Consider the following 14,840-nt stretch of genomic DNA (forward strand, 5'->3'; position numbering starts at 1 on the left):
TTTAAGTCAGAAATTCTGGAGGCACTGAATATAATGGAAAATCATCATTATCTTGTTACATCAAAACAAATATGCACCTTGTGGATATAGGTAACTACTATTTTCTTCTGTAGAAAAATATTTGAAAACTATTCTTAAATTGAAGCCTGATTTCCCTGTGAAAATAAATACACATTCAGACAAGGAGTTATATTTATATAGATATAGTGAAAGGCACACGAACCTTTGGCAAGCAAAGATTTTTTTTGTTTGGTTTTCATTCGGATTGAAAAATACAGAAGATGTAGTGTGGCCAAAAGAAGCCTCTGTTGCAATTTGAATTGGAAATAAATAATTCTTATGGGGGAATTGTGATGCTCCAGATTAGGAGATGCAAAGGCATGCCAGACCCTTCAGAGGCTTCAGGTGCTGAACAGTTTCTCTGTTAGACTAAACCTGAGCAGTATTTGCTACTCACATTAGATGTTCATTTCTCTTGCCTTTAGTGATAATTTTACCTGTACTCCAGAAAAACAACAAATTTAAGGAAGAAAAAAACCAGCAACAACCACCTAAACAAAAAGAAAAATATCTTTTGGCACATCCAGTTGATATAAAAGTGCAAAAGGCAAGAAAAAGGAGAACCACTGAAATTCTCCACAGAAATAGTCTCATTGGCCTGACCACCTCAGGTCCTAAGAAAAAGTATATATAAAGTCTATCCTTTAATCTAGAAGAATTTCTTCTATGACCCTGAAAAAAAATACAAATTCTCTTATAAGAGAACTTGATGGTTAAAGGAAAAATGTTTTTCCTCAATTTCTGAAGATATGCCTCACTTTCAAGTGTAATAAAAATTCTTAATATTGACTTTTCATAATACAGTGGAAACACAATTACATTATTTTGTACTGCACTTGTATGTGCTAAAGAAACTAAACCTGAAATTAAAATCCCTCTGCACCTTCAAAAAACCCCAGATTTTTATTTTGCAGGTGACTTTTTCCCTTCCTAAAATACACACCTTCACAATCAACAAGTCCTAGGACTTCCCTCAGGATAAATTAACCCTTACATGAACTAAACCTAGTAAGAATACGCTCATTTAGTCAGGTTTCAGAAACATTTCTAAACCTTAAAGACCGCGATGGGAAAATAAAGCAACGTTCGGTTACATTTATGGAGCCCCTTTATTTCTACAAGTTAACACTGCCTACAATTCCACTTTCAAGTAATGTGGCACAACAGGAGTGAATACATGGGAGAGTCAGAGTGAAAAGGTCGCGTCCAGTGTCGCTCTGGAAGTGGTTCTGCTCTGGATTCCGAGCACTTTGCGTCCATAGGGGAGGAATGGGTTGGGTGCACTCCTGCAGGGTGCCAGGCAGTTCATTCCTGCCACAGACAAGTAGAGTTTGTGCACTTTGAAGATGCTCCATGACGACCCAGGCCAAACCCTGGTGAATGGGGATGGCCTCAAAGGCAGAACTGTGACCCAAAGGTAAGCACTAAACAAACACATCCACTATCAACACAAAAAACTCTCTCCAAATGTTCGCCTAAAAACAAAATTTCTAATAACACTAAATTGCTGTAAACAGAAAACATTTAAAGAAAAACACTGTTTGCAAAATGCTTCCTGTGTCTTAAATTACTGCTCTTCTCCATAAGCATTTCCCTACTTTTGTGAAATTCCACCACAGAGATACAAAATCAAAAAAAAAAACATGTATACATTTAAGACACATTACTGTACACCTTTAAAGCAGTAGATATTCTGGATATATACAACACACAAACAATACACAGTCTCCCTTTACTGTAGTGGTCTGGCTACTAGTTGTGCTTTTCTCCCAATTTAGGAGTTAAATGTTGCTTAGTTCCATAAGAATTTTCATGAAACATGACTTGCTGAAAGCAGACAGGTCAAATAGTAGTGCATTCAATAGTTAGGTGCTATATCATTAACAGAGTGATAATAAACCTTAACCTTAAGGTTGGGTAGTCAGTAAGAATATAAAACTCAGTTTCTAAGTATTAAAAAAAATCTCTTTTGCTTTACAATTATCTTTTTAAAAGAGCAACATTTCAGCTCATATTTGAGCCAGCTCAAAAATCATTCTGGAGATGAATTTAATTTAATTTAATTTTATCAGTTTTGAAGGCCTTTCTCTGCTTCTGCTGAGATAAAACCCATGAGAAGACAGGAAAAGCACATGTTCCTCAGTGTTCCAAAGCTCTGTTAAATGGAGTGTGCTTGAGTGAAAAGCCCACAGATCAGGCACATATCCTACTAAATCAACAGATCTGCTGTAGCCTGCCTTATACCTTATTAATAAAATTATTGCATTTATTGTTGTGCCTTTACCATGTTCCCACCAACTGACATCTATTTCTGCCCACCAACACTGACATAAAACTTTAAAATCAGGTTTGCCTGACTGATAACTGCAGGACCATATGCTTCCAGATAGGAAATATTCATACAGCAGCGGAGGTGACCTTCAAATATTTTGGTTCATTTGAAGGTCATTGCTCAACTTGCTGGATTTTGTGTGTGTAGGTACACAAACACTGGTAAAACCAGTGATCAATTCCAGCCTGGTAAAAACATGCATAAAATTACTGCTAAAATTCCCGTGCTTAAATCTTTCTGCCCCACTGGCGGAAATATTAAGTCTCAAAAGATTTTTCTGGAATGAAGAAACCATGAGGTCTGGGGAGTAGTTCTTCTGCATCTGCGTGCTGGGGCCTCCAGCGAGTCAAAAGTCAAATCAGGCTGCCAAACAGAGTGATGGGAAGAATGTAGTATGTGAAACTCAGCAGCTTTACCTCACCCTTGCTCTGGTGAGAGTTGAGATCTCCAGGGACAGAAAGCAAGATGCATTCTTCACCCAGCTATGACACATCACTTGAACCTATCTTCAGTGACAAGGCAAACAAAATCCCAGCTTGATGAACTTACAGTTTGTTAAAATAAGACACTGTACCAAAAGAAATAGTGAAGAGTTCCCTCGTAGCACAAGTTCTTGCTTTCTACACGTAGACCAACCATATTAAAAAAAAAAAATTTGCAACAGCATCATAAAAGAAAATTCTGTTGAGCGACTAGTTCAGTATCCATCACGACTGTGACTTGTTCCTCCAGTTTGCAGCATGTTAGGAAGGGGGATAAATCTCCCAACTCTTTTTATTTCAGGTAGAAATCGAACACCAGGCCAAAAGCTGTACATGATGATCATGATTTCTGATCTTCCTCTGCTGGGATGACTTCCAAGAGGATTTGCAATGCTATGGTTACCTTGCCTGCAAAGATAAAAGCATACACGTGGTCAGATCCTGCAGGAGAGATGAAGGAGAAGCAGTCAGGAAAATTATCTTAGCTTCTATACAGGCTACTTGCACATAGGTCATATAGACATATATCATTTAAACTCAAAATTTTCTTCTCTGTTTTCTGTGCCTCTGATCCAAGGCTATGCATATACAATAACAATGGAAGGGTATGGATGTATAATCTCATTCAATAAAAGTCTGCATGCTTTTAAAGGCTATCTTTAAAAATGACTGCTCTGCATAATTGCTTAGCTTTAATCAAGATGTTATGGTGAAATACAAGTCTGGAAGAATTCAAATAAATTTATTTTCCTGTGCCAAGACCCATCTAAGGGAAAAAAAAAAAAAAAAGTCACCCATTCAAAGTAACTTCATGTTTTCTTTTTTTCACTCTGACATTTATTTCCTTCTGGTGCTTTGGTGGTTTTCTTTTTAGGGTACTGATATGTAAATGGCAGAGTTAATTCACATACAGAATAGTAAAAGAGCATTTTCTTACAATTTCTTTCACTTCTCACTCTTCCTTAGTATCCTATTTTAAATAAGCAGAAATTGTAAAAGAAAGTTCTGATTTTCCTTGAATGCCTGGCATGAATGTTGATGTTGACACAGCGCAAAGCCAGGAGGGTAAAACAGTGCAACTCACAGAAGATATGAACTGAAACCACTGCTCTGACCTCCTGTCTAAGGCAGATTCCACCATCCTTTCCTCTTTTCTCTGCGTGTCACCAGCTCAGTGCCAAGCCAGGCTGCCCTTAGACTATGAACTGACAGGGGCAGGGAGGCTGAGAGTCTCCAGGCATTGCATTTCCCTCCCATCTGCCTTCCCTACCCGTAGTGGGGACGTCAGAGCTGGGCTGAGCACAGCAAGGATGAAGGACAGGAGGAAAGCCAGCAGCAGGAAAACAGCAGGGCTTCACTCTGCCATCCCAGCCCTTCCAGCTTTGAGGACAAGCAAAGGGAAAAAGGGAATTTGATGAAGCTGAGAAGTGGCATGACAGCTCTTGGAAAAAGGCAGCAGAGGGAAACCCTGGGCATCTCTAGAGCTCCCTGCAGCAGCAAGCCCTTGCCCAGGGCTCCATTTCCAGCAGCAGTTTTTCTCTCTCTCCTGGGATGAAGCCACAGCAGAGTAGGCGAGGTGGGGGAGCTGGAATTCTTTGCATTTTTTTGGTCTCAATGCACTCAGAATAAATCAGTATATGGAGCACTTTCCCCTATGAAAATGTCCCAATGTGTTTCCAGTCAGTACCTCTGTGTTGTCTGCTGGGAGCAGTACCTAGAGTTACAGGACCAGTATCACATTTGTCACAAGACAACATACCATGAATGTGCAGGTAACTTCCCCAGCCCACTTTAAATCCTGATTTTTCCTTTCTGAGAGGAAAATTCACTGCAAATGGGTCCTAGGGGACAACATTTATAAAAAAACCTAGACCTTGTATTCACACAAGCACCACATAAAGTTTAGGTGAGGAAAGAAAGCAGGAATTTCATAGCTATATGTGACTGCACATGAAATCTGTAACCACCAAATGCTGAGATAATCTCCTGTGGATCCCACCACAAACTCAACAAGGGAAGCAAATTGAGCACATAACATTTTGTCCTAAGTGAGCAAGTGCCATCCTCTGGTGCTAAACAACCCTGGCAGAGATCTTTTATTATAAAAAGAGATCTCATTTCCAGCAAGGGGCTCAGCTATGAAAAAAAAAAAAAAAAAAAAAAAAAAGTAGGATTCAACTTTTTACCTTCTTGAAATTCAACCCACTGTAGAAATAAATGTTTTTGTGTGAGTATGAGGTTGGGTTTTCAACTGAGGAAGTGCAGATAGAAGCATTCTCCTGCTGGTGATGCACCCTTTTACACACTGATCTGCTGCTTAAGATTTTCTAGGCTCAACTTTTTTTCATTTTCACAATAGTTTTACAGAAAAAGCAAAAATACAGAGGTCAAATGTGGCCTGCACTAGTTGAAAAGTATTTGTCCCAGCACATCTAGTGCTACAGCAAAATTCCTTTGGAAGAGGAGAGAACAAAATATTATTCTCATTGCAAAATACCATCCCAGAATCTACACACCCTACAAGCTATAAAGTTACCTTTTGTTCAATGCAGCAATTCTGTAAGGAGAATGGGCAAAGTAAATGCCATAAGCACAGAACAAAACTTTCAGCCTTGGGAGAGGATTCCTTGGGTAATCCATTCCAGGGCTCTGCTAATGCAATCAGCCTGAAACTCCTTTCAGAAATATATGTATCTTCAGGCTCTTTTAGCTCATTCTGGCTGCTCAATATCCCTTTCCTCTGATCCTTACAAAGCCTGTTCAGGATATTCCCTCTGACCTTGGGTCTGTACCCATGGGGATTTGCACCTTATGGGGTTTGTGAGCCATCTCTCAGTGCTGAGGCACATCTGGGCAGCTGAACCAGGCAATGCCTCAAGGAGGGGACTTTTCAGAGCCCCATGTGCTGATCTGGGCACCTGAAGCAATTTGGGAGCAGCATTGGTAGCACAGTGTTGTGCTCAGACTGGCAGGCTCCTCCTGCCCCTCTGGTGCCACATGAAATGCTTTGGTTAAGTCTAAGTAGACTGGATTCATCACATTCTCCTTTGTAAACAAACCCCATCATTTACCTTCTCATAGAAAATTACCCAGTTACTCTGGCAAAATCTGCCTCAAATGACAATCCCATTTTTTTATACTGTCCTTTACCTTGTGCTGGAATTACACTTTCCTGTCTATGTGAGACATATTGTTTCAAGGTTAGAACATCAAGCTTGCAGCTGCCCAATTTCTTTTCTATATCTCACAGAGGTACCTTAAGTGAATTTATCCTCATTCAATACCTTCTGTAAATGTTCTCAGGCTATACAATGGCTCTCCCAAAATAATGCCAGCTTAATGACTCCACACAGAAGGTTTATTGCTTCTTCTGAGGGAAAAGAAAAATCTGTTTATTTCACAAGTAAATCTCCACTCTGCTCCACCTCAAAACTGTCAGCATCAGTTTTCTGTCATTATTGTTGTTATTTTGGGGATAATAATTGCAAAACAAACAAGCTGTTTCCCTCACTGACTGGCTTCTGCTGCCTTCCCCTCTGAGCCAGTACACCATGCCCATCCATGGATGTGACACAGGCACAAAGACTTCTTTCTGGAAGGAGAATTTGGATTTACCTGAAAAGCTAGAAATTATTCAGCTTCATTGTCACAGCTGGCAGAAGAATCTTCACCTCTACCCAGTCTAGCTTAAAGAGAATATTCTTTCTCTTGCCCAAGTATTGTAGTTCAACACTGGCATCCCGTGGCCAAAGATTCAAGTAGCTGTATTCCAAAATTTCTAAGACATGACAGAAAATGCCAAAAATCTCCTGGATTTAATAAGGGAAAAATTCCTAGACTGTAAATGCCAAGACTGAGAAACTATAAACAGACTAAACCCCAACTACTTAATGGAATGTCCTTCTGCATACAACTGCTTTAATTTGTCCTGAAGATTTCTACCCATTCCCAGGACACTGCAAGTAATTTATAACTTTTTGGCAATAATATTGCTAGCCTAAACTAACGCCTTTTTCTGTAAATACTTTCTGCCCTATTGCCTATGGACTTCCCAGCATGCATTTGAGAGGGAAATTCACATATTCTACAGCAGACAGGATATAACTCTGTAACATATTTATATTGAGAAAATACATACAACTGGTTATACTGGTAATTACATATAAAGACACTATACTTTTCTTGTGAGAAGCTCATTTTAAATCACCAATTAAGACTGAAGCATGGAAAACAATATGCACTTTTGATTTAGCATCTATAGAAATCAACTATTTTTAGTTAAAGATTTCACAGGCTGAGTTTCAGTTTTAGGTGCTTTTTATAAACTATCCTTCATTCCTGAAATATTTTGCAAATAATTTTATTTTATGTTTTGAAAATTGAATTTGTTCCAAATAATCATTTTCTAACACATCAGAACTTCCACAAATCTTTTCAAAACCTTTCAGAAATGGTACAGAAAGGATTCTCAGAGTAGTCCAGGCATGAAATTCTACTAGCCAAGTCACACAGAAGTCATTCTTCACAAAGCACAGAAATAATTTCCATGGAGACATGTCAGCCATGGTATCACCTTGTTAGGTGCCACTGCTAAGGGCATGCCCAACCTGCCTGAACCTTCCAGACACTTCCAGTCCCATTCCAAACACAGACATGGTCTCAGTAGGGAACAAAAAGCTCATCCTGTCATCACAGGCGTTTTGCTCAAGATTCCAGACTCTCCAAGGAGTGCAGCACTGTCTTTAGTAGCACAGAGACAGGGTCAGGAGAAGATGATGGTGATTTAAAAGGAATTAGATGTTTGTAGGGGAGGCAGGGGAAGAAGGATCAGTCATTTAAAATCAATCCCTGGCTGAAGAACAGCCTTGCTGTGAATGTACCTCATTAGTAAGGGGACATTGATTGCCACTGGCAGAGCAATGCTGGAGCACGTGCCCAAAAGCAACTTGTGCAGTCACCCCCAGCTCAGAGCAGCTGAGAGCATCGATCCAAAGGATTTCACAGCACAGGCAGAGCTCTGAGAAACTCCTGGAGCCAGCATGAAGGAGAGAAGTCCCCCACCAGGACTTACCTAGAAGCTTTCTGAACCACTTTGGCTTGTTGTCCCATACAATAAAGAGGTAGTAGGCAGGAATGCCAGTCAGGGTTATTGCAAATCCAATCCCTGTGTTCACTGGGTCAGAGTAAAGTGACAGTGCAACCATGAAGAGGCAAGTGAAGGAAAATAACGCTGGAATAAATAGAGGAACCTGAAAAATAACCACACAAAGAGCCATTAAATAATAGGGTCAATGTAAAGTAATGAATGAGGCATTCAATTTTCCATTAAATATAAATTGAATAAGAGTCAGCAGTACAGGACAGTTCTGGAGAAATTAGTGTTATCTAGAGCAAGCACACAAAATGTCAGTGACTGCAGAAGTCACTGCTGTCTGCTGTAGCCTACTGCTATGCAGTGAGTACCACAGAAGTCTCTTAATTACACTCTAAAACACTCCAGTGTTTTACTTCCTCTAATATGTAAGGACTGTAAATAGGTTTCATTGTAAAAGTCCTTCCTCTAATCCCCCAGCATATCAGTAAGCAGCTCTAAGCACAGTAAAGATTTCCGTTTTGATAATTACCCATTAGAAAACATTTTAAAACACAACCAGGAGCTCAAGTCACCTTTTAAAACTATTAAGAGCATATTGATTTTCTTCCTAAGGTAAAAATCAAAATCCAGCAGGAAGACAGCAAATTAAACAGCAATTTGACTAGTGATAAAGATATTTGATAGTGTTATGCACCTGATACCCATTGAAAAAGCACTTTCTGACTGTATGACTGATAGCACTGCCAGTGTCACTGGTTAAAAGTACACAAAGTAACCATGTCAAATTTATTTGCTCAATTTTCAAGAACACCAATGCAATCACTCTCCTAGCAACTCTCTGAAGGAAATGCCTACAGGCATGGCTTATGAGACATTAAGTGTAATGGAGAATTGAGAATTCCCTGGAGATTGTTCTCTTCCTTTCATGCCTCTAAGCATTGCTGTGCTTCTTTTGTGCACTGGCAAAACTTTTTTTTTTTTTTAAATCAAAGCAAAACAGGTTGTACTGTTCACCTCTTTATTTACTGATATGCCTACAAGAATGCAACAATACACATTCTCAGTTCTTCACAAAATACTCTTCTTGGCAGCATCTAAATAGGGATATATTTCTCAGTTTGTTGATGATGGATATTATCTTTCTGGATACACAATGGGACAACTTACTTTGTATGATGTTACTTAAAACAAGCAAGAAAAATAGCAAGCAGAACCAAGGCCAAAATAGCTACTACTCAAAGGACTACTAACATTTTCTTTCTGGGTTCACAATAACTCTGACTGCAAATCCACTGCAAGTGCCAAATATTACAATAGCCACACTAACCACTTACTTGCACAGAAAATTGACATACTTGATATTGGATTTGCAGTGACATTAATGCTCTCTCTCAAAAATTCTTATGCTTGAATAACTTTTTGATGGTAAAATTATCCAGGCCTTTATCAAAGAAGACATTAAATGGAGGACTGGCTGGTTGGGACATGTAACCCCAATATTTCCAGTCTGACCCCTCTGTGACTGCAGAGGGTAAAGGTATTTTCACATAGCTCACATCACACAGCCTGGACACAACAGACAGCAAAACTCAGCAAACACCTTCACCTCAGCACGGCAGCTTCAGTCTCTGCCCCCCAAACATAGGGAACAGGAAGAATTCTTTTCCAGAATGGAACACACCTGGGGACCCTTGCAGGAAAACTCTCAGTCTTCACTGCAAAACACTATTTTCACTTCACTCTGTTTATCCTGAATAAGAGGTTGGCTTGTTGCATTGGGAAATGCTCCCTTGCTGCCTGACTACAGGATGGACAGGAGGGATTTGTGTAAAAGAGTAGAGAGCAGATGTTACCTTGAAAGGACGAGGCATATCAGGACGTTTATATCTGAGATAAATCAACCCAGCAACTACCAGTCCAATAAAAAGCCACCTGGCAAAGCTGAGGAAATTCAAGAGGCTGTAGAGATCCCCGGTGAATAACATTATCATTGTGAGAGGATGCTGCAAGAGAAATTCAGAGCATAAGAGGGGTTTAGTCGATCGATCTCGATTGTTTTACAGCAGAGATGTCAAGTTTTCCCACAGGGACAAGCAGCACAGCCCCATGCATACACCTGAATGCCACAGGCTTGCCTTTGTCATGCAGTCAGGTGTGTGATCAATGTCCAGCTGTCCCCTGAGACCATTTTGGATCAATATATATCTGCCCTGGTTGGCCACACATGGTCAATACAAATCTGTCCCCCGTGACCCAGACAAAAATACACAGGCACACTGCCCCACCCAAGTGCTGGAGCATCCTGGGCAGCATTCCCATGGGATATGAGCTCACTGCAGGCTTACTTGCTCATTGCTGATGTAAATGGTAAGAACAGCTAAATTTTGGCCACATCTGAGCATATCAAAGCAGAGGTTTCCAGGTGTTTTGTGGAAGGAAAAAGTGTTAGTTCCCCAGGTTTCAAAGGGGAAGTGAGCAAAGAGGACATGGCAAGGTGAGAGCTCCACACCATGAGATGCCAGCTGGGCACGCTGGGTTGCCACCAGCTTGGGTTTGCCTTTCACACTTGCAGAGCGTGGACTCATTGCACATTGTAAATGCAAATATTTATAAGCAGAAGGAAGAATTTAGCTGTCATTCAGGCAGCTGCTGAAGAGCAAGGAGGAGAGGGAGCACCACAATAAATAAATACACCTCCTCACAGAAAAGCTAGTCTGAGATACAAGGCTTCTGAGAGGCAGGCAGAAGGCCATGTATAAACTAGAGTTTTTTGTCATGAGTTAGATGGTTTGTGAAAGCTACATGGATCTATTTCAAAGTAGTACTGGACAAAAAATGTCTTTGCATTTGGGCATGAAGGAGTAAATCAAATTCACCATATCCCTCTTCCTTCAGCCAGAGGGAAGGTCCTGGAAGTGAGATCCTTCAGGTTTATAACAAGGCAACAGGTGAAATCAGCTGAAGATGCAGTAAAACACTGGGCTAAATCTTTACACAGAGAAAACTAACTTATATTATTTATCTGGATTCACAGCCTCTCTCTCCTTTTCTTCAAAGCAGTGCAGACAACATGGATTTGAATCAGAAGGATCAATATTTCACATGTGTGTCTCTGGTCTCCAACCTCTAATGACTTATAAAGTACTCAATACAGATATTAAACAAACTCCTATGTAAATGTCATGGGAAATTGTACCACTGAATTATATTGGGCAAGATTTCTCTACAGACTCAGCCTCGAAAAGTTTAAAATCTCAGTTATAACTATAATGCAAGCTATGTACAATAATGCAAGTGAAGTAGAGCTATCAAGAAAAAATACAAGAAAGCAGGATTACAATCAGATTTCATTACTTCTATGAGTTACTACACACATCTATCAAATTCCTCATGCTGCTGAGGAGTACTTCTGGTCCAAGCTCAACTTGCAAATTGAGATGCAGATTGAAATGCAGACTGAGCTCTGTGAGGAAGCCTGAGACAAGAGGCCGCGAGTAGCCAAGCTTTGGGATAACAAAGAGCATGAAAGATTGGTGACTCCAGCCAGATGAACAGGCAGTGGGTGACAGCAGGAGTTGGGAATTGCTGACCCTTCGGATACCAAAGCAGATGAAGAGCAGAGAAGCCAGCAGAGTGGAGGGACACAGAGATGGAGCAGGAGCCAAAGACTTGTGGAGGCAATGTGGGATATAAAGGCCATGGGATTCCTTTGCTGGGATCCCTCCTCAGGGTCACCAGCTCAGCTGTTTCTGTGTTCCTGTGCCTGGCTTTATGGAATGAGACATCAGGTACTGTGCCATGGGAAACTCAGGGCTGAAGCAGTGGGGAAACCTGAGTGGGATGTGCAGGAGTCCAGCAGTGACCCATCGAGTCACCTCGTGAATGGCCAGACTGGGAAATTTCTCTAGCAACATACACACTTAAACAGATTTCTTAATTTCAAAAAATGGTGTTGGTTTAGTTTGTTTTGCTTTTTAGTTTGACAAGCCTCAAGCACATGCTCGTTTTCTCAGTTTATCCTCAAAAGTTCTTTCCTTTCTTACAGTGTGCAGAACTTGGAAGGAGAAATAAAATAGGGAAATTCTAAAATTACTATTGATGTAGAATGTGTCCTGGCACTGCTGTATTTGCAATAAGGTGAGCTAAAAAATTGCAATCTTTGAAGGAAAGGCATCTTCAAATGAGAATCTGACTTTTTCAAAGGAAATCAATGCACTGGTGTAACAGGACCATATGCAATAGCAGAAAATGTCTGTCAGGAGAAAAAAATAATATATTAATATATTTTGTGCATTTCATTCCACAAAAGAACAGTCAATGCAATTTTTCCACAAGGTATGACTACACCCAAAGAAATAAAATACTAACTAAATGTTTATGGAAGATTAATTTCATTACAAGCTTTCACCATAATTACACTGCCCAATTTTCAAAATTTCAAAGCCTATGGCTGTATGTGCACATATAAAATTCAACAATTCAGCAGTGAGCTTACAGGCATCAATAGCAAAAGCCAATTTAAATTCCACAAGCATTTGCTCTTACTAGCATTGATTCATAGGTGCATCTCTTGCTTTGGCTGTAAGTTCCTAAATATGGCAGAGGCCTATCCAAATACACTGCAGTCATTGATCCCAAAAAGAGGGGCTGAACACCCATGATTAGGAAGACTGCAAGTTAAGTGAAAGTCTTCCTGGCACTATGAAACCTGAACTTTGAAGTTGGCATTTTGACATTTAGTCCTAACATTTTACCATACAAATAAGTCTGCAAAGCCAATACATGGCCAACATTTACCTTTGCTGTTTATTTTAGAAGTCAGTAATAGGATTTCCCCTAAAGCACCAGTGGATTTCCTTAGAAAATTCACAGCCTATTTCCCAGGCACATATTCTCTCATTTTTTAATCACCACTATGCTGGACAGCCAAGAGTTCTCCATCCATTATCTTAGTTGCAAAACTGTTTGCATTTTTCACTACAAGGTAGTGAAAGTAGTGAAGTAATGAGCCTTTAGGGTACTCCCAGATGCTGGTGTTTAGTTCAACTTTCAGTTAACTGAATCTCTTTTTTGTTTGTTTAACTGGAATTTGTTTCTCTGAAAGGGAACTAGCTCATCACTAGCAGGTTCTTAGAAATTCAGAGCAATAAGATATGAATTAGATTGCAGGGACAGGCAAGAAAGCAAGGAGGAGATGACGGAACAAGAACAACTCCCAAATCTCATTCCTCTTTCTCCTGTCCTCCACCCTGCCCAAAGCCCATGTTCACATTAATAAATGAGACTCAAGCAGTGCCCAAATTCTGTTTGAATCCTCCAGAGCAAGGCTGTAATATGAATTCTAGTGCAGGAACATTTGTTTGTGTGATTTACCAAAACAATGACAGCTGGCAGAGGAGTGTGCTTGCGGACATGAATCATGGAGAGAATTTCTGGAAGGTGACCCTCACGGGATGCAACGAAGAACATCCTGGTGGGAAAGAAATGTGGACAGACTTTAAATGTGCTCATTACTGTGAGTAGGCACAGAGTGGCTCATGAAAGTCATACAGCAGAGTAGAGCAGCACTTCTTAGTTTGTTTGAGGTGCTCTAAATGAAAGCACAGGTAGGCAAAAACCACACACAGAAATCAAAACCATCTCTGAAGGTGTCCTTTGGTTGGTGTTTGGAAAGAGTTAATAATTTCTTCTCAATTTTCCCCCTTTACATAAAAAAAAAAGCAGCCACTGATTAAGGGCTAGCCTCAGAGAGATTCATTTCCAAACCATACAAAGGATTTTAAAAATAGTACCCTAAACAGAGTGAGCAAAATCCTACACCTGGTAAACAGTGTCGTCATTTATCACATCCTGCTGAAGGAATGAACCCTACCCTCCCTCCCCACTTGCTCCCATATTTTCAGTGTGTCCCCCAAGCCCTAAGCCCCAGGAACATCAGCAGTGCTCACCTGGACACCGCAAAAATGCCTCCATTCATAGATCCAAAGCAGGAGAGAGCAACAAACACAGGTACAGCCAAAGAAAAGTCTCCCATTAGTCGTTCAGCAAAGGTCTGTTGGAAAAGAGACAGAAACACACAATGGCTTTTCATGAAACGGGAAAATAATAATTGTCCTCTATTAATGAATTATCGTGGTGTTAGTTACACCCCTTCTCTGCATCCCTCACTGAAAATTGTGCTGTATTTCTGTTGTCTCTTTGTGAGTGCACAGCTGCTACAGCTAAGCTGTCCTGCCCTCACCCCTGAGGGCATGTGGAAGATCTCCAGTCGAAGAAATGATGAGGAGGTGGAGTCAGGCCCTGACTCGTGTCAATTTAGACCATTATGGCTCCAAAGAAGTAATCTGAAGGGATCAAAGTCTGATCTTTTTCCTACAGCCTTCGTTGCACTCAGCTGGTACTACCCAGTGGTATAGTCCATCCATTCAGGCTTTAGGGTTTCAGGTTAGCAGAAGAGCCTTAATTGGAGTTGGGGCACCACAGGCAACATGCATAATTTTTGTCATGTTTATAAAATGTTTTCTTTCTAGACCTCCCATTAGCTACAGAATTTGGTCATTTTTCAAAACTCACATCAACTGAAATAGCCACAGGCAGTATCACAACTGGAAAAGAAATGGGATTTTTTATTTCCTCATTGTGACTCAGATACCATAAATATAAAAATCAATGTCATCACCACGATTCAGCGAGAACAATCAAAGCAGTATTTCCTAGCCAGGTTGCCTTGCAACTCCTTCCCAAATGAGCTCCAGCATTCACAACACCTCCCTTCCTTTGTGCAGAGACAAAGTTACTGTATTCTGCCACACAAGATAGTTCAGAGCTCTCTCTTCCATAAATATCTGTAATTCCTGCTTCCCAGGAGCTG

The 14,840-nt window shown here is 40.4% G+C and overlaps 1 protein-coding gene across 1 annotated transcript in view; it reads right to left on the minus strand.

Annotated features, from left to right (window-relative positions):
* Nucleotides 1-1,150: 1,150 nt before the first annotated feature.
* Nucleotides 1,151-14,840, minus strand: part of SLC7A11 (solute carrier family 7 member 11) — a 57,645-nt gene continuing 43,955 nt past the window's right edge. Inside the window, exons 8-12 of the mRNA XM_033061140.1 lie at nucleotides 13,918-14,021; nucleotides 13,343-13,439; nucleotides 9,823-9,972; nucleotides 7,946-8,123; nucleotides 1,151-3,282 (exon numbers count right to left, since the gene is read on the minus strand). Of these exons, the coding sequence (XP_032917031.1) occupies nucleotides 3,215-3,282; nucleotides 7,946-8,123; nucleotides 9,823-9,972; nucleotides 13,343-13,439; nucleotides 13,918-14,021 (597 nt within the window). The 3' untranslated portion in view covers nucleotides 1,151-3,214. The remainder of the gene's footprint in view (nucleotides 3,283-7,945; nucleotides 8,124-9,822; nucleotides 9,973-13,342; nucleotides 13,440-13,917; nucleotides 14,022-14,840) is intronic.

Source organism: Catharus ustulatus, chromosome 5, assembly GCF_009819885.2.
Source record: "Catharus ustulatus isolate bCatUst1 chromosome 5, bCatUst1.pri.v2, whole genome shotgun sequence".
In the NCBI taxonomy this organism is placed as follows: Eukaryota; Metazoa; Chordata; class Aves; order Passeriformes; family Turdidae; genus Catharus; species Catharus ustulatus.